We start from the raw sequence: 23,129 nt of genomic DNA, 5'->3' as shown, positions 1-23,129 counted from the left end.
GGCCCCGCCTCACGGCTCTGGCCCCGCCTCCCCGCCCGGGCCCCGCCACTGCGTGCACGCCCGGCCTCGCCTTGGGGCGCTGGTCCGCTGGTCCGGAAGTGACGCGAGGCTCCGGCTCCAGGCTGGACGCCCGCATTCTCTCAGGGCCGCACCCTGAGTCAACCCCGGGCAGCATGGCTCTGCAACTTCTGTTCCTCCTCGTCTTGCAGGCCGGGAGCTGGGCTGCGATGAGCCCCGCGGATCTGGAGCTGTCTTCGGGTACGTCGCTCGTGGGGGGGCGGCGGCCGGCTGGGGATGGGACTGGGGAGGGAGTCGCCCGGGTCTGGAAGCACGGCCCCGCGGGGTCGCGGCCTCGTTGACCCGGGACCTAGCGCGGGGTTCCCGGAGCCCGCGGGACGTCTGCGTGGGCGGCCGCGGGGAAGGCCACTCCTGGCGTCCGCGGTCAGCGGACTTCAGTTCCCTTTCTCTCGGCTCTTCCGTTGTTGCCGAAACGACAAAACAGCCTTTCGGTCTTCCAGTTCTTTTAATTCATTTTTAACTAAGTGAGTTTCTCGGTCAGCATTGGGACAGTGTGGCCAGCGCTCGTGACTTAAATATTTTTAGGGTAAACCCAAAATCCCTAAGAGAGAAGTTGTTCTCCCCCCATTATGAGAATCCTTAAGTGGCAGGATTGGTCATCTTACGTCTAAGTCTGGCAGCCGTGCGGCGTGCACTCGGGCGCAGATTTGTCAGGCTCTACATCTCTTAGCTTAGTTCCTCGGAGCTCGTTAGTTCCGCCTGCTCACTGAGATTTCCCCGGAAATAAATGCAGGGAATACGGTTTCCAAAGCTCGGTTGTCATGGTGATTAGGAGCCCCAGTGAAATCCGTGAATCTCTTCTGCAAGAGGGTTAAACTTAAAGCATCAGAAACCCCTCAGTCTTGAGTGTCTGCTCAGTATCCACAGTTAGCAGTTGCCTGGCAGGGGTCGGGGAGGCCCCACCTTCTGCATCCTTGGCAAAATCTGGGTCCGAACCTCTATATTATGACTTCGTCTGTGTGCTCCAGTTAGGGGTGCTGCATTCATATCCACCTGTCCTTTGGCTTGCTCTTTAAGAGGCAAGCAGACAGGGCGCCTGGGTGGCTCAGTTGGTTAAGCGACTGCCTTCGGCTCAGGTCATGATCCCAGAGTCCTGGGATCGAGTCCCACATCGGGCTCCCGGCTCAGCGGGGAGCCTGCTTCTCCTTCTGACCCTCTCCTCTCTCATGCTGTTTCTCTCTCGCTCGCTCTCTAATAAAAAAAAAGAGGCAAGCAGACAAATACTTAGTCTTTCCTTGGGACAGACATTGTTCCAGATGTTGAGAATACAAAAATGGGAGTTACTCAGTTTCTGCTTTCAAGGATCACGATTACATAGCTAACAGTTACTAAGCCCTAGGCACCGCTGTTAACTTATCACATCTCATTTTCGCAACAACCGTTATCTCCATTAATGGATGAGAAATCGAGGCACAAGGAGGTCTGCCCCGTTCGTAGAGCAGTCATTGCTACTCAGTAAGGGAGCCTGCAGTTGGGCTCCAGAGGTCAAGTTAACTGCTCTGCAGGCTGCCATTACCTAGAGCAAGTTAGTCATCTACAAGGGCAATTGCAGTACATTGTGATAAGAGCCTGGACTTCCGCATAGGCTACTGGAAAAGCAAGATAGAGGTACCTGGGTATGACCAGGGGAATCAGGAAGGACTTCACAGAGAAAGGTAATAACCCCAGAGGAGCTGGAGGTACAGAGAGACTTGTGTGAGCAGAGGGAGAGGTGTGAAACAGCATGTTGAATTAGTGGAATACTCAGGGTTTCATTGTAGAATATGTGTGTGAGGATACAAGGGGAGATAAGATAGGTAGAGAGGTAGGAACCCAGTAAATGAAGTGCCTTGTCATGTGTAACAAACAGCGAAGGACAGCAACATAACATTAGCCAATATAGGCAAATCGGGGGATTTATTGGCTTAGAGAATCCAAGCAAGAGTTAGAAAGGTAGAGATAATCACCTGGGCCTCAGAAAGCTGAACCAGTCACTCAAAAGTGCAAAGACTATTTCTTATTACCGACTCTGGGTGTGGACAGCTTTTCCTGCTTGGCAGGAATCATGGATGTGGACAACTTTTGGGCTTTGCATCTTGCAGCTTCCGCCATCCTAACAAAATCCCAGGAGAAGGCTCTGATTGGCACCCCTGGGTCAGGCACCAGCTTGCCGGGGAAGGACCATGTTGCAGGAGGTGGCGATAGGGGAGTTTCCAGAAGAGAACTGCTCCTGAAGGAAGTACAGGTGCTAGGCCACCAAAGTAAGGATGTTCACTCTACCTTGCTCTGCTTGGTGGGTGGTCAGTGGATTATTTGAAGAGGAGAAATGATTTTATGCAGGATCGGTTAGGCCATTTAGAAAGACCATTCATCTTACACAATAGTTTGGGGGTAGACTCGAAGGAAGGAGGCCAGTTAAGTTAACTGCTTAAGTTGGGATGAGTCAATGAAAATGGCAGTTTAAATGCAGAAGAGAGGACAGTTTGGTTTGAAGAACATTTAAAAGGCAGAGTCAGCAGGAGTTAGTGACTGGGTGTGGGAAGAGGATGGCTCGGATTCCTGGTTTAGGTAGAGCATTAAACCATGTGCCATGCATGCCCTTCTGAGTACAGACAGGGTCCTCCTAAGCCAGGTACCCCTAGCTTAATTTCCAGCAGCCTGTGCAGAAGTCCAGGCTCTTACCACAATGTACTGCAATTGGCCTTGTAGATGACTAACTTGCTCTAGGTAATGGCAGTCTGCAGAGCGGTTAAGAACTTGGACTCCGGAGCCCAGCTTCCGGCTCCCTACTGAGTAGCAGTGACCTCTGTACAAACTGGGCAGACCTCTTTGTGCCTCGATTTCTCATCCATTAATGGAGATACTGGCTGTTGTGAAAATGAGATGTGAAAAGTTAACAGCGGTGCCTAGGGCTTAGTAACTGTTAGCTACATAATCATGATCCTTGAAAGCAGAAATGTTTGTATTCCCAACACCTAGAACAATGTGGGGCCTCTTGTGATTACACAGTTTGCACATGCCTGAAGCCAGCTCTGGGAGTAGTGCCTGTCTGCTCGCATGGGAACATCTTCTGTGGCCTTTGTACTCCAGCATTTTGTAAACACAAGTGCCAGTGAACCCCCGCCGCTCCTTTTTTCAGTGCATTTTCAATACATTTGTCTAGACTTTTCAGTGTATTTCTCTAGCTTGTGTTGTGTTCCCTATGCTTTTAAAGTTAAAGTATAAAGTCTCCTTGAGGGAACACCCTCAAGGACAACCTGCTTCTGGCCCTTGGCTGGCTTCCTTGTCTCGCTAGTGCCTGACATCGACTAGGCCCTCGGTGTGTTAGTTCTTTCAGTGCTGGCTTTCACTGTGTGCTTGATCGTTCATCTTAGATGAGGGAACCTGGTGGGAACAGGGAAGCAGGCAAGAGAACATAGTCTCTGCAAAGTCCCGAGTGGCTGGGAATGTATCGTGCCACAGTGATGGGCTTTTGTTAGTATTTCTTAGTGAATGGATAAGGGAAAATAAACCCATGTGTGCTGTCTAATAATCGGATATTTCGCTTTTCATCCAGTTTTACCTATAAAAGCAGTATATATATATTTTTAAGTGAAGCAGTGTCTGCCTTCTTGCTGTTTGCTCTTCCACTCTGGGTATTAGTAATACTCAAGAGCACGCTGTACTTTCTCACATAGACGTGGGGCTCTCAAGTTGCCTTGTCCACTGATAAAGTGGAGAAAGTCTCTTTTCCGATAGCCATTTCAGTCATGTCCATTCCAAAGAAATGATTTCCTTTAATGCATTGTTCCGATTTTGAAGAGGTCATCATATAATTGTGATAGTATAATAAATCAGGCAAAACCACTTGAATTAGGTGCTTGTGACGTCATCAGAAAATAATCATTTCCAATTCCTATTAATATATGGAGGTCATTTTCTTATTTTGTTGAACTATCACAAAAATGATGCCTAAGTAGCTTTTCTTAACTAAAACCAACAAACCTTTATAGACTGCCGAGTCTTTAAATAGCTTCTCTAAGCCTTTGTTCGTTCATCGGTAAAGATATGTATAATAATATCACCTCCCTCCTAGAATGGTTTGTGTTGGTTCGTTGGGGCATTACGTAACATTGGAGCAACATTGCTTGTCTTGTAGTAAATGTTTAATCTACACATTAGTGATTACCATTCAATGATGTTCATTGTTACTTATTTTAACAAATATGTTTTAAAATATTAAATTGTTGTGGTTGTATATGAGAGATTGTGGTGCCTTTAAAAAAAAAAAAAACCTCATCCAAATCAGTATGAGAAATTTAAAATAGATTCAGCAACTAACTTGTTCTTCTACCTTTCCCCTGTTTTTCGTAGACTGAAAAAGACTCTAGTTTTTCAGTTCCTATTTCTCAACCATTTCTCAACTTGGAGTGAATTAGTCCAAATGGGAATTAGTCTTGAGAAATGACTTCTCTCAGGGACTAGGTGGGTCTGGTCCAATTAGAATTTATTGGCATGCCAAGCAGACCCAACTAGATAAAATTGAATAAATAGGAGCACATATAAAAATCCTGCGTTTTAGGTCAGAAAGTGGCTAAGCAGATGTTTATTGGATAAGCTCTAACTTGGTGGTTTGAGTAAAAGATCTGGGGGGATTTTAGTTAATTACAAATTCAGCATAAGCCACTATTTGATATGTCCATCTCTTTAAAAAAAGAGGAAGGAAAATATTTCATTCATGTCTGTTATATTCTGGGCTCCACAACTTAAGAGAGTGCGTGATAAAATCAGAATAAATCCTGAAAACAAACAGGAAGAAGGGAAGACTGCAGACATAGTAACGGTTTTGACCCAGCTAAGGAACTACTTTATGGAAAGTAATAATTTATTATTTTATTATTTATGATAATAATTTTATTATTTGAACCCTTAGCTCTGAATCTCTTCTAAAGGTATAAGAAAATAATAGAAGTAGAAAATAGATTTTTGTATTCATCTCACAAAGTGATGGACGATTGAAAGCTGGAAAATATTGAAGTGTTTTAATGAAAAAACTTGTATGAACATTTGAAACATGTGCAAGAATTCTCAAAATGTCTTTATTCATCTTAAATCTAGAAGACACCGCTGCTTGCTAAGAGAAAAATTTGGAAGGCATTAAGAAAATAACTATTTTATCAACACTATAAAACCATTCAGGAGGTGTAGATTGTGATCATAAAACTATTCAGAAAAAAAAAAATTGCAGAAGTCTTGGTTTGGTATTTCCCCCTTTTCCTCCCTGGATTTCTCATGCCATTTCTCAGTTTGCAATGAAAGAAGAAACCTTTGTAAACATACCCATGGCCCTACCTGCATCTTTCACTAGGGGGAAGGTGTTAGAGCTTTTCTCTGAGTTGTTCATTCACAAAAGGGTCTGAATGCTTTAATTTGGAGCATTTCTTTTTGAGCTGTAGTGTCAGATGGCTTAGAATGCCCTGACACAATTTGATTGCTGGCCCCTTTATCCTTAGTCCTTTCCCATAGAGAGGTGGGTAAGCAGATTGTCGGATGGTGTCTGCAGACCCCAGAGCTCTGCTCTTTGGTAGATGTACCTATCTTTTATACAGCCTTTGTAGGCGATTATGTTAAAATTGGGGAAGGACTTCTGTGGCTGTCCCTTTTGTAGTAGAGGCACAGATGCCCTTGGTGGTTATGGGATGGAGGACACGGGGCAGCCCGTACCCCGGTCATCATCCATGCAGAGGAAATCTGGAGATGTCTGTAGTTCCTTGCTTCACCAGCAGTTACAACAGAGCTGTTCTTTCTGGCTGAGGTTTGCTTCTTCACCTCACATACTGATCTTCATCAGTTTTTCTGTCCTCTTCCTTGCTTTTTTTTCATATCCTGTCTCTCCCAGTTTATCAAGAGGAAACAGTTGTAACCAGAACTCTCCTTCCCCCACCCCCTGCATTGTAGAGTGTTATAAAAAACTGATTGTTCTTTACTGTGTTTGGTTTTGTTAAAGCCTCAGCTGTTCTAGAGACATTCTGAGAAGCAGATTTGAAAAGTGAATGTTTATTCTAGATAGCATGCACCAAATAACGGAACTCATTTCCAAAACAACATGAGTTACAGAAAACTATCTGTATCATTTTCAAGAGATGGAGAAATCTGTAAGATTATTTTATTTGATGAGATACTCTAGTAGGATCTTTCCTTAAACTCCACAGATAATCCTTTCTTGCTATTCTACACATATTTTTATTGACATAGGTAAATTTATTTTGGATGGAAGTTTTCTGTAAGCCTTAATTATTTTAATTTGAGTATAAAACAATTTAAACTTTAGGTCACAAAATTCTGAAACAATAGAAAGCTACTCCTGTCTATTTATCATGTGAGTTTTGCAGAAAGTGACAAAGGCAGATGTGTAATAACCACATGGTTTCTCTTCTGGTAGTATTAAAACCACAGGCTACATCCTTTGGTGTATATATTCAAAGTTTCTCCTTTAATAGAATGGTAAAGTCTGTTAGTATCCATTGAAACCTCCTCCTCCCACGACCTGTCTTGATTACTTTGAAAGCTGTGATTTAAGCCCTAGTTCTAATCTAACCAGGTCAAGCTTTAACTTAAATTATGGGAAACATCATTTGATTCACATTAAAAACTAATCTAATGTGCAAATCTACTTTGTGGTTTTATAACTATGATTCAGTAACCTCTTCTTAAACGTAAATGCACTTTATTTAATATTCTATATGCCTTTTCCTCAAATACAGGAATCTCAGCCCGAGTCTATACAATTAAAAAGTCATTCCTATTGGGAATAATTTTTTTTTAAAGAGACTTAAAAGGCAGTGAAGAACTCCTCATTACTGGAAACTGGAAGAAGGCAGGTTCTTGTTACCAGAGGCAGTAAGTTTAGCAACACTGTTGCCTTTGGTAACAGGAAGAATAGGAAATGTGCCTGCTGAGCTTCTAGACCTAGCCAGAGAGGTTGCCAAGCAGTGCTGAAGGTGCCACGTGGTTTCTTCTTGCTTTTTGTAGTTAAAATTCAAGACTAGAAAGAGTAACCAAGAGAAGGACTGTTAAACAAAAAGGAACTAGGACCAGAAGGTTTGAAAATTCTCAGCCTCTGGAGAAGCAAAAGATGCTAAAGTTAAGAGATGGCTTTTGAGAGAAGTTCGCATTCATTGTGAGTTTTCTTAGCATCAGGTTCCTCTCATCTGGTTGAAAATAATGTTTATCTGTGTGAATATTATTTTTTTTACTAAAGATTTTATTTGAGAGAGAGAGAGAGCACACACACGCAAGCAAGCATGAGCAGGGGATGGGGCAGGGGGCCATAGGGATTGATCCCAGGACCTTGGGCTCATGACCTGAGCCGAAGGTCAGATGCTTAACTGACTGAGCCACCCAGGTGCCCCTATGTGAATGTTATTTGATATTGATGTTGACTTGAACCTGGGGGATGAGGGTGGTGCCTTGTATTTCCTCCTCACAGACTATAAGCTGTTTGAGAGTAGGTCGTTTCTTGAAGTTGAGGTGCAAACATATGAAAACATATCTAAAGAAACCTAGAAAAAGAAAGCCTCAGTACACCCTGCTAAGTAAGGCCATGGGAACTCTACCAAAACCCAAAGAGAAGAACCAGGGCTAAATCTGCCAAGACCAGTGGTTTCTGGCTCACCTGCAAAGAAATTGCTTTGAGAACCAAAGATGCTAGGTACCAACAGCTGTCAGCAGTATTTCAGGCACAGTAAATAGAAAACTTGTAGGTGTCTGATCACAGGCTGCAGAAAGAGCATATTATAAGCATGTAGTGTTTGAATCTGTGAGACATCCTCCCAGTTTCATAATCTCAACCTTTGGGCCAAATTGTCACATTGCTTTGATAAGTAGTTATAGAAGTTAGACAGTTGGGCAGTATCCAAAGCTATTCATTGTGGGAAAGCTATGAAATATATTGGTTTATAAAAAAAAAAAATCCGTTTTTAAGTCAGTTTTTCCTCCTAAATAATAATAAAAAATTCCTAAAGTCATGAACATATGAAGCAGGGTTCCTCACCTTTAGCGCTCTTGGCATTTTGGACTGCCAAAATGTGGAGAGCTGTCCTGTGCATTTATTACAATACTTAGCAACCTTGGCCTCTATTCTGGAGATGCCAGCAGCAGCCTACCACTATCACCCAGTTGTGAGAACGAAAAATGTCTCTAGACAGTGCCAAATGTCCCCTGCAAGACAAAAATCGCTTCCTATTGAAAACCACTGATACAAAGGAAAAAAGTAACCAGAAAAGGGAGGAAAAAGGCAGTAGAATTTAATTGTCCACAAGTTCATATTTTTTCCCTAAATAATTCTGAATCTGTGTTCTGCCTTAAAAAGATAATACGAGTGTTAAATAATTGTAAATTAAAGCAATGCACCAGTTTGGGTTTGAATATTGGAGTTTTTGCTTTGGGAGAAAATATAGTAGGTGTTTCCTTCAACAGTAAGCAAATACCGTATGTATGTGAAATTAACACCTCACATATCAGATTAGGAAATCTGAAATGACTAATCGTATAGCCAGGAAAGAACCCACATTTCTTAATCTCCAACCCAGGGAATATTTTTCTTATTAGAACAGTCCAGTTTATATAGTCCCAAGTAATCATCATTATCAGCTGGGGAACTTTTATTTTTTTTACTTTTATATTTTTTAAAATATTTATTTGAGAGAGAGAGAGAGAGCACTAGGGACAAGTGCAAAGGGAGAAAGAGAATCTCAAGCAGACTCCCCGCTGAGCACAGAGCGTAGAGCCAGATGTGGGGCTCGATCCCAGGACCCTGAGATCATGACCTGAGCCTAAATCAAGAGCCGGATGCCTAACCAACTGAGCCACCCAGGTGCCCTGTGCTGGGGAACTTAAAAAAAACAAAAAACAAAAAAAACCCCACAGCTTTTGGCTCTCTCAGAGTTTTTGAGGCTGATGATATGTTTGGAAGTCACTGTACCTGACCGCATTGCCATTCATTCATTTTCATTGTAATTGTAAATTACGTTTAATGGTTTTCAGATAGGTAGGATTGAATAATCTTGAAGTTGGGGTCATATCGCCAACTCTGTATCTTCATGTTCATTCATAAACAAGGGAAGGAAGGGATGGAAAGAAGGAGGGAGAGAGAGAGAAAAGGAGAAATGGAGATGTATGTGTGTGAGTGTTTCCCAAGGGGTGGTGGACAGCAGCCTTTGCCCCTAAGCAGCGGAGTACATGGCCGCTTTTAATAACTAGTTACAAGACGTTGAAGTGACTTCTGCCCATTCTCTCGTGTGATTCACAGCTCGGTACACGTTTTCTTTTTTTTTTTTTTTTTAAAGATTTTATTTATTTACTTATTTGACAGAGAGAGACACAGTGAGAGAAGGAACACAAGCAGGGGGAGTGGGAGAGGGAGAAGCAGACTTCCGGCAGAGCAGGGAGCCCGATGCGGGGCTCGATCCCAGGACCCTGGGATCATGACCTGAGCCGAAGGCAGACGCTTAACAACTGAGCCACCCAGGCACCCTCAGTAGATGGTTTCTGAAATGGTTTAAAAGAGCAAAGGCAAGAATATTGAGTGTGTTTTGTAAAAAGCCCTGCACACTCCAGAGAGCAAAATGTTAATGAAACTGACAAGGTGGTCAGCTTAGGCTTCTATTCCTATGTTACAGAAAAGGTGCTGAGGTGTGTGATGATACCAGGCAGAGGGCTTCCAGCCTATAGGGTATTTTAGAATGAAATTGACCATCGCTGGGGGGTAGCCAGTTCTCCACTACTAGCCTTTGAAGGCGATCTGTGGTATCAAATACAGGAAATTCTAGTGATTAAATGAATTGAGCATGATTATTACAACAGGCAGCGAATTTATTTATAAAAACCCCTAAAACATAATAGGGATTGATTGCCTCTACTATATTTGTATTTCTCTCATACTACAATGTTGTTTCAGGAATTTAAAATGGGTCAGAACACTATACATTTTCCAATAAAATTAATTTTTATAAATCTCAATTTAAGTAATTATGTTCTTTGTCCTGGTGAATTCTACTTCAAAATACATATTTGGCTAACTAGGCTCCTTATAAAGTTTTCTAATATTAATATGAGTTTCTTACAATTGTCCATTTTACTTTTTGAATCTCTTACAGTGCCGATACCAACCAATATTAAATTTGAGGCCTATAACTTTAATACTGTCCTATTTTGGGACTACCCAACCATGCCACAGACCCCTGTTTTTACTGTACAGGTAAAGAACTATGGGTAAGTGTTACTCTCTCATCTTTTTTATTCTGTTTTTGTCTAGGTCTCTGTACTTTCCATAACTTTGTGTTTTTTCCCATCATCTTTCTTTCCCATGTGGCAGAACTTCTTAAACTGCTTGTAGACTTCCAGAAGTGCTAAGGATGCAAATTATTTATCTTCAGAGTACTTCCTGCCTCTTAGTTCTTCTTCCCGTCAAAATTGAAGTAGAGGAGTCTAACTTTCAAGACCTTTTAAAAGATTTATTTATTTGAGAGAGAGGGAGTGAGCGTGTGTGCATGCTATTGGGGGGCAGGGACGGGGAGAGAGAGAGAGAGAGAGATTCCTCCAGCAGACTCCCCGCTGAGCAGGGAGCTCAACATGGGACTCAGTCCCAGGACCCTGAGATCATGACCTGCCCCCAAATCAAGAGTCAGACACTGAACTGACTGAGCCACCCAGGCACACCAGGAATTAGAGATTTTTGAAAGGCATGACAAATAAAACTTACAGTTCTGTATTAAAAGTAATGATGTCGGAGCGCCTGGATGGCTCAGTTGGTTGGGCATCCAACTCTTGATTTCAGCTCAGGTCGTGGTCTCGGTGTCCTGGGATCCAGCCCCACGTTGGGCTCTACTCTCAGCATGGAGTTTGCTTGTCCTTCTTCCACTGTTCCTACACTCACACTCTCTCTCTTTCTCTCTCTCTCTCATAACTAAATAAAATCTTAAAAAAAAATAATGATGTCCTCTTACTTTCCATAGTGAATGTATTGTTGAATAGAAAGATAAAAATTTCAAAAAAAATTTTTGACAAATGTCAGGAGTCTTTGTAATGTGTTAGATTCTGCAGTCAAGTAATGATTATTTATGTTAATAGAATCTAGAGTTATTTAAAGATCAGATTTTTAAAAATCGTATGTGGAATGTACTTTGTTCAGGTGTTATATTTTGAATTGAGCCTCTTTATTGTAAAGGAATTTATAGTACTTCTAACCAGAGTTAGGACTTCCTACTTTGTCTGGCTTCTCCATCCTATTCTTGTTCAGCTCTTTCTACCAGCTCCATGCTGTAAATGAAAAGCAAAGCAGAGACAGAGATGATTCAAGTTTATATATTAACAGTAAAAGTTACCGTTGTGCTTCTTTATTCCTCTTTGTTTTAGGGAAGCAATATGGATTGATGCCTGCAATACCTCTCATCATTATTGTAATATCTTTTCTGTAATTAATGATCCATCACTTTCTCTGTGGGCCAGAATTAAAGCTAGGCTTGGACAAAAAGAATCAGCCTATGTAGAGTCAAAAGAATTTATTTTATGTAAACAAGGTGAGTAGAACTTTTAAATTTGAAATGTTAAGTTTGAAAATACTTACCCATGTCTTCTGTACGTATTTGCTTTTATTAGCACTTGCTAAGAGTTATCACAATGCCAAAGGCATTTCTTCCTCTTTCCCCAAGCCCCACAAAATAGGGCTAAGAGGTACCCATCACTTTGCCACTTCTAGACCATTACAATTCCACTCCCTGCAAGCACGGATCAGTGCTGCCCAGGTAGACTCTGTGGTGGCCTTCTCCCCGCTCTCCTCGCAGCACTCCCTGCTGAGTTACACTCACTGAGGACAGCTCTCCCTCTTCCACCCTGTGCCTCGTCCCCAAGGCCTCTGGGAATTTTATATACCAACTTAATACATTAACTAATTTTAGATTTCTAGAATCTCCTCAACCCCAGTGATTTTTTTAGCCCTTTCTCCTGCCAGCAGCGCATTCCTGCGGTATACCTGATCTTAGTTATCACCTCAAGCTCCAAAATCTTCATTGCCAATTCCCCTTCTCTGACTGAAATCCTACCCTGTAGCTCTCACACCCTCACTCGTGGGTAAAGAAGCAGTTAGTCACTTGACTCCTCCCTCGTGTTCAAGGCCTTGTGCCTTGCCCTTCACCTTCACTTCCTTCCTTGCTCAGCCTCCACGCTTGGTTTCATCCACCACGGCCTTGCTTCTGCTTCTGCTTTTCAGATTGTGCCTATTTACAGGCTCTTCCTCTACTTGCCTTGAAATAATTTTATGTCCCAGAGTCCATGCCTGTCATCTGTTAACTATACCAGCTGTATATCAGATTTTTCCCATACAGATTTATCAAGGGCATACTGTGTGCTAGAAAGTGTACCAGGCCCTGAGGATAAATTAGCAAATAAACATAGACCTGACTGGCACATAGTAAGTGTGCAATAAATACGTGAAGAATAGGTAAATGGCTCACCAACAAAGTCTCAAGCATCGGTGACACATAATAAATATTTGTTGAATGAATGTCTAGTTTTGATTTGCACCATAAAAATTCAATGTATTTGGCAAGCTTTCCTCAGAGCCTTCCTTCATGCCAGACATCCATTGGTATTGGCGATACAGAGAGTTTCAGTGAGTGTTCAAAAGTAACTAAAATGCCTTTTCTGAAACATTTTTTAGAGAATAGGTTTTCTTTCTAATCTGCAGAACCACAGAAAAAGGAAGAATTACTTAAGAGAGCTTCTGTTATGTCAACGTTTTTTAACAGGATTCGTGACCCAACTGTTTACCTTTAGCACGAGAAGTGCATTGAAGCTGTTAAAGAGGAGTTTAGATTAGATAAAAATACTTCCCTTAATAAAGAAGGGATAAGGATATTTCTTTATTAAGGACATTAAGGACATTAAGGACATTAAGGACAAAGATCTAGACGATACTTTGTGGAATGGTTTAAACACAGTTCTGCTTTAGAATAACCGAGCGAGTACGTTGATGGATTGATTTTGGAAGTTTTCTGGAACGTGCTATAAATTTCCAGGGGCAGTACTAATTCTGCTTCTTTTGGGTCCCTACCCCCTTTCCCCCCTCCCAGGGAACATCGGACCACCTGCAGTGGGTATCAGAAAGATGGAAAACCAAATCATCATTGACATATTTCACCCTTTAACTAATATAAGTGGAAGAGAGCCAGTACCCATCTATGATGAAAATAATTGTCACATATTCATGTACACGGTGGATTTGAGAATAAATGGAAGTAAGGTCGGTGTTTCTATTTCCTTTGTTCTGTTTTTCCGTTGCTAGCATAAGTTTTCTCTATATGTAGTGTAATGAAAATACAATGCTTATGAATACTCAGGCAGGACTTATGGATCATAGATTTTGCCTATAAATAAATGTTGTTGAGGGGAGTTGGGATTGGAGTTAATCACTAATGCTGGGCAGGTGAATACATTTAAGTTTTGTCTTGGCCTCATTTAACAGCATGGCCCTATATTAGGATTTTAAACCTGTTTATTCCTATTTCTCCACTGGTAAGACAAAGATCATTTTAATCTTTTCTTCCTCATGGGTAGTGATGTAAAATAATAGGAAGCTATAATTGGAATCCTTGTTTTTGAAAGAGAAAGTTAGCGGTTCTGCTGTGGGGATGTACTTACATTCTGGCACTGGTGTGCAGACCACACCTGGATTGGAATGATTCTAGTCCATCCATTCTCCACAGCGCCACCCTTGCTTTATTTAATAGTATTTGTCAGGCGTGTGCTCTGTGTGTTCCTGGCACCAGCAGGTAGCAGTGAACAGTACAGACCCTGCTCCGGTGCTTCGTGGATGGAGCAAAACAGAGCCGGGAGGGGGCATGGGCAGCGGGGTTGGGGGCAGTAGTGATCTTCAGTAGGGTGGTCAGAGCAGGGAAGGTGTTACTGGACCAGGTCTGGAGGAGGGCAGGAGGTGACCTTCATGGATCTGGATGGGGAGGGTGTTTCAGACAAAGAATCTGGCAGAAGCACACTGGGCAGAGTGCAGGCGCAGATGAGGTCAGAGGTCACGGGGGGCCGCATCTCTTGGGGCACAGGAGAGATTTGACGTTACTCTCATGAAGGCGTTACGGCTCTGGAACGATTTTAGCAGGAAGAGTAGCATCTGACTTAGATCTTAAAACCTCACTCTGGATGCTTAGTGGAGTCGTCCTTCCGAAGTGCACATCTAACCTTCTTCACTCCTTAAAATCCCTTCACAAATCCCTATGAGCTACAAAATAGTATCTAAATCCCCTTTCACGGCGTGGCCTCCCAGGCCTTCGTGATTTTGGCTGCTTGTGTCCTTTCCAGCTTCCTGTCTCCCTGTTCTTTCCAACCTAAGTTTTATTTGTGCAGCGGTGAACTGCTTTTAGTTCTTCGTTCCCTGAAGGTGCCGTGCTATTTCCCAGAACACCCTCTCCACCTTCTCCACTTGGGCAACTTTCTGCTCATTCTTCAGTATTCAGCTGGCATTTCATCTCCACTTTGAGTTCTCTTCTCACACCATCCACTGTTGGCACCTCTGTGGTTCGATCATTCCTGGTTCCGTATAATAGTCCCTTCGCAGGACTCGTGGCTCACATTTCTTTCTGCTCTGGGGGATGTTGCAGGAGGTCTGGCACCACTGTCCTACCTTCGTGTGTCCAGGGGCTCTGTGGCACAGACGACGCATGTCCTTTGGCTGGTTGGACAGATGCTAAAATGCAATTTCAATGTTGTTGTTGTTTTCCCCATACAGACCACGTATAAAATGAAAGTAGAGAATGAAAATGATTGCAATGAGACTCAGTGCCACCTCGTTATCCCGGTGTCCTCCCTGAATTCTGACTACTGTATTTCAGCAGAAGGGGAATCAAAAGATTGGTCTGTTAAAACTGAGATGTCCAAAGAACTTTGTATTACCACTTCTGATGATAACCGCATGGAAGGCAAGTTTCTGATGTTTTTTCCTAAATACAGGAAGGGATAACTGAAATAGGGTAATTGAAAAGAGGCAGTTTCAGTAAATCCCTGTTCTTTTAAAAATATTAAGTGGTTCCATTTCTCAGAGAAGTCCAAAGGTAAAAATAAGCTCATTTCTCAGGTATTAAGAGATCTAAAACAACCGATTTGGAAAGCTGTGTGATGACCTTTGAACCCAGGGAAGAAAGAAAACATAATACGTAAAACGCTATGCCTAAATGTCTGCATTTCAGGATTACACGTAGTGATATAAAGCAGTTTATTATTTCCTTATAGTAAGATGTTATGTATCCATTAGATGTTCTCTGTGGGGATGGTAAGTTTAAAAATTGAATAGCAGAAATATTCATTGGCATGTGTGACATGAACTGGACAAACACTGAAAATTAGTATCCAAAATAAATGTTGATAGGTTATGGGTTATTTTTATAACACTTAAAAATAATTTTGTTTCATTTTCTTTTCTTTGTGTGTGTAGGGGGGGATACATATGATAGAACTTTAGAACTGATATTCTCAAGTGGCAGGTACCTTAACAAAAATTTGGCCTGTTCTCTGCACTTACAAAATTTAAATGTTCATTATAGATAATTTATAAAATATAAAAAGCCAGAAGAAATCAAAATTATCTGTAGTTCTGTCATCCAAATACTTAGTTGCAGTTTGGGGTTTATTTCTCATCCCATTCTCTTTTTCTATATAGCCACAATCGTATTGTATAGTACATAAAATTTTATGTACTGCTTTAAGTATGTATTATAAATATTTTTCCATTTTAATTCATATACTTTATTAATATTATTTTTTAATCTCTGTAGACTGTTTGATCATGTAGAATTTGTATTCTGTTTAATGTTTCCCAATTTGGGACTTCCAGATTATTTATGACTTTCTCTATGATAACATGCTTTGATAACTGTGTATATATATCTTTTCCAATTATGAGGCTGTTTTTAGAATATATTTTTTATTTATTTTAAAGATTTATTTATCTTAGAGAGAAGAGAGCACAAGTGGGAGGGGCAGAGGGAGAGAGAATCTCAAGCCGACTCCACACTGAGCATGGAGCCTGAAGTGAGGCTCTGTCTCACAACCCTGAGATCACAACCTGAGCTAAAACCACGAGTCGGACACTTAGCCGACTGGACCACCCAGACGCCCCCCAAAATTTTATGATACAAATATCTCCCTTTTTTGTTTTGTTGTTGTTGTTGTTTTTAAAGATTTTATTTGTTTGTTTGTCAGAGAGAGAGCACAAGCAGGGGGGGCAGCGGGAGGCAGAGGGGGAAGCAGGCTCCCCCGCTGAGCAGGGAGCCCGATGCGGGACTCCATCCCAGGGCCCTGGGATCATGACCTGATCCATAGGTAGAGGCCTAACCGACTGAGCCACCCAGGCATCCCTACAAATATCCTCTTGAAGAACGGGAATCTAGGCTGAAGAATTAGACCAAAATGTCTGAAACTTAATAACTTTTAGGCTATTATAACGAGGGTTTCAAGTAGTATGTGACTTAAAATAATGCAGTGCATTATTATGCTATTTTTATGCCATTATTATGCCAGTATCCCATTATGCCAACTTGCATTGTGTTATTTTGAAAAAATAAAATCCTAATTAATACACAAAATTTGAAATAATGCAAATGCCTCAGATTTATTTATTTTTTTTAAGTCTGAATTATAAATTGGGCAGGTACTGTGGCCACATGGTGGCAGCACTGTGGCCCAGAAGCAGTATTCCCTGCCCACCTGTGCCCTGTTCCAAACACAGTGCTGTTGCGGACATTGCTGCTCTGAACGTTGGGGTGCATATGGCCCTTCTTTTCACTACATCGGTGTCTTTGGGGTAAATACCCAGGAGTGCAATTGCTGGGTCATAGGGTAGCTCTATTTTTAAATTTTTGAGGCACCTCCACACTGTTTTCCAAAGTGGCTGCACCAACTTGCATTCCCACCAACAGTGTAAGAGGGTTCCCCTTTCTCCACACCCTCTCCAACATTTGTCGTTTCTTTCCCTGTCCATTTTGGCCATTCTAACTGGTGTAAGGTGCTATCTCAGTGTGCTTTTGATTTGAATTTCCCTGATGGCTAATGATGATGAACATTTTTTCATGTGTCTGTTAGCCATTTGTATGTCTTCTTCAGAGAAGTGTCTGTTCATGTCTTCTGCCCACTTTTTGACTTGATTATTTGTTTTTTGGGGGTTGAGTTTGAGAAGTTCTTTATAGATCTTGGATACCAGCCCTTTATCTGTAGTGTCATTTGCAAATATCTTCTCCCATTCTGTGGGTTGCCTCTTTGTTGACTGTTTCCTTTGCTGTGCAGAAGCTTTTTATCTTGATGAAGTCCCAAAAGTTCAGTTTTGCTTTTGTTTCACTAGCTTTTGGACATGTGTCTTGAAAGAAGTTGCTGTGGCCGATGTCAAAGAGGTTACTGCCTATGTTGTCCTCTAGGATTTTGATGGATTCCTGTCTCACATTGAGGTCTTTCATCCACTTTGAGTTTATCTTTGTGAATGGTGTTAGAGAATGGTCGAGTTTCATTCTTCTGCATGTGGCTGTCCAATTTTCCCAGCACCATTTATTGAAGAGACTGTCTTTTTTCCTGCTTTGTCAAAGATTATTTGACCATAGATTTGAGGGTCCATATCTTGGGACTGGAGGAGATTATGCTAAGTGAAATAAGTCAAGCAGAGAAAGTCAATTATCATATGGTTTCACTTATTTGTGGAACATAAGGAATAGAATGGAGGACATTAGGAGAAGGAAGGGAAAAATGGGGGGGGGATTGGAGGGAGAGATGAACCATGAGAGACTATGGACTCTGAGAAACAAACTGAGGGGTTTAGAGGGGAGGGGGGTGGGGGGATGGGTTAGCCCGGTGATGGGTATTAAGGAGGGCACGTACTGCATGGAGCACTGGGTGTTGTACGGAAACAATGGATCGTGGATCACTGCATCAAAAACCAGTGATGTATGGTGACTAACATAACATAATAAGATTTAAAAAAATAAAAATAAACAGTGCTGGCCTCAGTTAGGGAGTGATTTTATCGTTGCTGTTGTAATAACTTCATTTTTTCCATATCCTGTAATAGGTGTTATACACGTGTTCATTTAGTCGTCATTTCCAGAGTGACTATTCCAAAAAAGTAACTTTGGAATAGAAATTAAAGGTAATAAAATGCCAGTAAAGAGGCCAGACAACACCATGATACATAGAGTAGTGTTAATTTAGAAGAGAGGACTGTGAAAATAGAATACTGAAGATTGTGCTTTGAAAATAAAAAGCAGCATTAGAGCGAAATACACAATAGTGATTATAGATGTATGTGCTCTGAAACAGATCTTTCTTATTTTAAGTTATAATGTCTGGTTTGCATTTAAGGGCACCTAATTCCTGTGCAGCTTTCCTGTCCGTGCGTGCTGTGTGTCTGTCTGTATTTGCAATCTTCAAATAAATATAAAATGGAACAAAATTCTGAGGAGTGGGATTAAACTATTTTAAGAGTTATAGTCATTGTCAGAATTTATTTCTGAAGGGGTGGATTTTTTAAAATTTTCTTTTGCCTTTTTAACGGAGAGAAAAGTGCAACCCTGGAAGCACCCTATGTTGGGGGTTTTAAGGAGATTGTTATGGAAGTCTGTTTTAGCCACTTTGTATCACGGAGGGATAGGTGCAGAAGGTAGAGAATGGCAGAGCTGGGAAGAGCCCTTTTAGTGTCTAGGACAGGTGTACCTAAGCTCTTTTCATCTTGCCCGACTTCTGCGGCAAGTGTTCTTCGCAACCCTGATCATACTAATTACCCAGTGAGCAAATCTATTAAAGACTTCATACTATTTCATGGATATAGCAGTATTTCCATCTTAATTCTAACTTGCGATTTTTCCCTTTTTTTTAGATTCTATTTGGATTCCAATTGTTGCTGTTCTCCTACTTTTTCTAGTACTTATCCTGGTATTTGTCTGTTGTTACACTAAGAAGATGAATCCGTGTAAGAGGGAGAGCATCATGTTACCCAAGTCCTTGGTAACATATTTAAATATGTTTCTTTAATTATATACACTAAAGTATTTATTTGGACCTTTTTGATAATTTTCTTAAATTTTTTTTTAAGTAGAATGATATTCAGCAGCATGTCACCTATCATAAATCACTCAATCTACCACACATCCAAAACCACATAATTTTTACTACACATTGTGTACTTTTTTATGCACGGAACAAGAGCATAATTGGATAAGTCTCTTAAGGAGCTTAAAGTTTAGGGAGAAGAAAACTATTGAGTGGGTGTACAGTGTTGAAACATAGAGGTTTACATCCATGCCAGTGAGGACTTTGTCCACCTTTGGGGGATGGGGCTTCGTGTGGCCTTTCCAGAGGCAGTGATGTTTGAGCGTCTAGAGGGCAGACAGGAGTTTATCCAGGTACTAAGGGACAGCATGTGCTAAAGCCCAGCATCAAGAAAGCATGGCTTTTGAAAATCCTAAAATACAGAAACACCATTATGGTTGGAGCGTAGAAGGAAAGATGGCCACAAGTGAGACCAGAAATTTGGCATTTTTTAAAAAAGATTTATTTATTTATTTGAGAGAGGGAGAGAGAGAGAGAGACAGCATAAGCAGGGGGAGGAGCAGAGCAAGAGGGAGAGAAATCCTCAAGCAGATTCCCCGCTGAGCATGGAACCTGATGCTGGGCTCGATCCCAGGACCCCACGATCATGACCTGAGCCAAAATCAAGAGTCGGATGCTTAACTGACTGAGTCACGCAGGCGCCCCAGCAGTTTGACCTTTTAATGTCAACATTCAAAAGCCTTTGTATGATGAAAAGAACATATACAGCTAACAGGATGGTAATTGTTTGAATGAAATAGGTTAGGAATAATATCTATAACGTGCAAAGGACACATTTCAATTTGTTTTGAAAACACTACCTTTGGTGAAGTGAATAAAAACTATCAGTAGTAGATAATTCATGTATGAATTCATAGTATTTGTCCTTACTAATTAAGGATAAGTAAGCAAGCACAAAGCAGCCTTGCAGTATGCAACTTTATACCTACTAGAGAAGGAAAAATAAACCTGAATATCCAGTAGTACCGGTAGTAGTAAAACTGGTGTATACTGGTAAAAGTAATACAGCCCTGGTGGGAAGGGAAGCATTTAATGGGTATAGAGTGTAGTAGTGCCGTAAATAAAGCCACAGCCTGTGACTTAGTATTTTACTTTTAAGAATTTATTCTTTAAAAAAAAATCCTCATAAATAAAAAGATACTCACTTCAACATGTTCTATATATAGTAAAAATTTGAAAGACTTCAAAATGCACTGTTAGAGAAATTACTTTAATCATCAGTACAAAGAAATTATATGAGGCAGTGAAAATTCTAATAAAAATTATAATTATGAAGGCGAATGGTGAAAATATTATATAAGTAGGTATACTCCCATTACAAATGTAACGTGCATACATGTGGAGGTAATGGAGAAAAAGCAACACATACTAATTAGATGGGGGATGACTTTTTAAAAATCCTAAAAACATTTGCACTTAATATAGTATATTTTCATTAAAAGGCAAGAAGAGGCAACCACCTGGTGCTATTATATTGTTACCATAAATCTGCCGTTTAGTGGTATATTTCATTGTCCATTACCCTTGGACCATGTCTTCTTAAGGATGTGCACTTAAGTTTAATAATTTATTATTTTTAATCATTGGTTTCTCTTCCCTTAGCTGTCTGTGGTAAAAAATGCCTCTTCAGAGACAAAATCTGAATCAAAATGTATATCACCCATCACCTACCAACCGATTGCCCCAGAAAATGAGAAGATGGTCTGGGAAGAGCAGTTGTCTCCAGCAACACTTGGTACGCCCACTGAAGACAACCTAGGAAAAACGGAACACCGAGAAGACGTTTCCGGTGAAATAGAAGTGGTGACCACTGAAGAAAATACTTCTGACGTGGCTTCTGGTAGTCCTCTGACCCCAGGAATGAGAGAGAATTCTGTCCATCCAAATAGTAACCAGTCTGAACCCTGTGTCGTCACCTTAAACTCCTATCACTCCAGAAATGGTTCTGATAGTGGCGTTGTGGAATCCGACAGCTTCTTATCTGACTCAGAATTTCCCCCAAATAATAAAACTGAAATAAAGACCGAAGGACAGGAGTGCGTGGTGCTGAGAAACACTACCACCTCCTTTGGTTACGACAAGCCGCATGTGTTAGTGGATCTGCTTGTGGACGAAAGTGCTAAGGAATCCTTGATTGGTTATCTAGACTGACAGCAGATTCCAAAGAGTTTTCCTAAGGGCAACGAAGACGTGCCAACTTTGAAGGATCGGCTTTTCCCAAACAGGTTTTCCGCTTTGATTTCACGAAAGGATCATTCTTTCAGAAATTGTGTCTTTGTCGATATTAACCAAGTAAGAGTATCTAGGTTTACATAAATTGCCAAGAGGCTCTTTGGCACTGTGACATTTGGTCTGAAAACTGCAAAGGCTTTTGAAATTTTCCATCTAGGTGGGCTGTTAGTTAACAGTGAAAACTCTTTTAAGAACCCTGCTTCTTATGATAGTAGGTGAGATACCCCAGGGTCCTTTCTAATCACTTCCAAGACCTAGAATAGACTTTTTTTCGTTTCTGTGTCTCAGCTTGGTATTTGTCTTTGGAACTCTACGATATATATATATATATATATATATATATATTTTGTACATATATATATTTTTTTTTAATAGAGCATGAGAGCATGAGTGGGGGAATGAGGGGCAGAGGGAGAGCAAGAGAGAATCTTAAGCAGGCTCCACACCCAGCACAGAATTTGATGCGGGGCTTGATTTCATGATCCTGAAGCCATAACCTGAGCCAAAATCAAGAGCCGGATGCTTAACTGACTGAGCCATCCAGGTGCCCCTATGTATATAGTATTTTTTTTTATATATATAGTATTTTTAAATGGTCACTTTCAGAAGAAATCCTGAAAGCTTTCCAAAATTGAATTTAAAATCTAATTCAAATCAATAGACTTAATAAGGAATATGTAAATAGAAACATGTAGATATTTTTCATGGAACATTTCATTTAGAGACTTGTAAATAAAGTATATTTAAAATTCATTTTTGTACTCATTTATTCAAGCACTCAGGCCGTTAACCTAGTATTTTTTTATGCATTTGCCTGTTTCCATGCATTGAGACTATAGAATTATTTTCTAATTATTCATATCTAATCTTTAAAACAGTCCTAAAAACAATGTAATCTTTAAAAATGGTCCTTTTATGGCTGTATTTTAATATTTAGCACTCAGTGTACAGAACACTGTTCCAAGCTGTTTGGGGAGGGGGAAAAAGAACAGAGTTTCTGTAGAGCTTGAGGATTGAGGGGTCCTCTAGCATAAAGACAGTGGTCAAAGCCAGTAGAGTAGGTGGGAACCCTGAGAAGCATGTGGTCCCCAAAGAGAGGCAAGCCAAGAGTTAATTTCTATATTACACAAGGAATTCTTGGGAATTACTAAGAGGATAGTAATTTTAAGATTCAAATGAATTAATTGACCAAAGAATTTTTTTAAAAATACAACTTCTATGAGTACGTTAACCAGGGAGAAACATTTCCCTTCACTTAAAAATACAGATTAAAATGAGATGCTATTTTATTCTATTAGTGGGGGAAAAAATGTAGTAGTAAATACTAGTGAGATTTGGTGAAACTAGTATGCTCACTTATTTGGGGAACAATGTCTTCATGGCTTTTTTAACTAATACATGAGTATATATATTCCATAAAAAAAAATCTTTTCAGAATTTAATCTACTGTATGAAAATTATAAAAAATAAGACAAGAGCATACAAGTTAGAAAAGGAAAAAGCAAAAATATGAAAATAGTTGAAATAGACAAGTTACTCCTCTCCAAAAGGATTGTGCTAATTATAGATACTCCAGCCACATGTGAATAGAGTACCTGGTTTTTGTGCCCTAGCTAATTAGGATAGCAGTCGTTTCAATTTCCACCAGTTGTATGGGTAAGCCATTTTAATACTTGTGTTTGCATTTCTTTAAAAATTAGTGAAGT

At 40.6% G+C, this 23,129-nt stretch overlaps 1 protein-coding gene across 1 annotated transcript; it reads left to right on the top strand.

The window, feature by feature from the left end:
* Window positions 1-86: 86 nt before the first annotated feature.
* Window positions 87-21,695, top strand: IFNGR1 (interferon gamma receptor 1). Its single transcript, XM_034990759.1, is given in 8 exon segments — window positions 87-258; window positions 10,194-10,308; window positions 11,452-11,615; window positions 13,167-13,336; window positions 14,834-15,023; window positions 18,959-19,086; window positions 20,794-21,333; window positions 21,336-21,695. Coding segments are annotated over 8 exon segments (1,425 nt in total). The 5' UTR covers window positions 87-173; the 3' UTR covers window positions 21,369-21,695.
* Window positions 21,696-23,129: the final 1,434 nt, after the last annotated feature.

The sequence above is a fragment of the Mirounga leonina genome, unplaced genomic scaffold (assembly GCF_011800145.1).
Source record: "Mirounga leonina isolate KUSES-001 unplaced genomic scaffold, KU_Mleo_1.0 Mir_53, whole genome shotgun sequence".
NCBI classification, from domain to species: Eukaryota; Metazoa; Chordata; class Mammalia; order Carnivora; family Phocidae; genus Mirounga; species Mirounga leonina.
The sequence above is the reverse complement of the archived record's forward strand: the minus strand, read 5'-3'. Positions and strand labels throughout refer to the sequence as shown.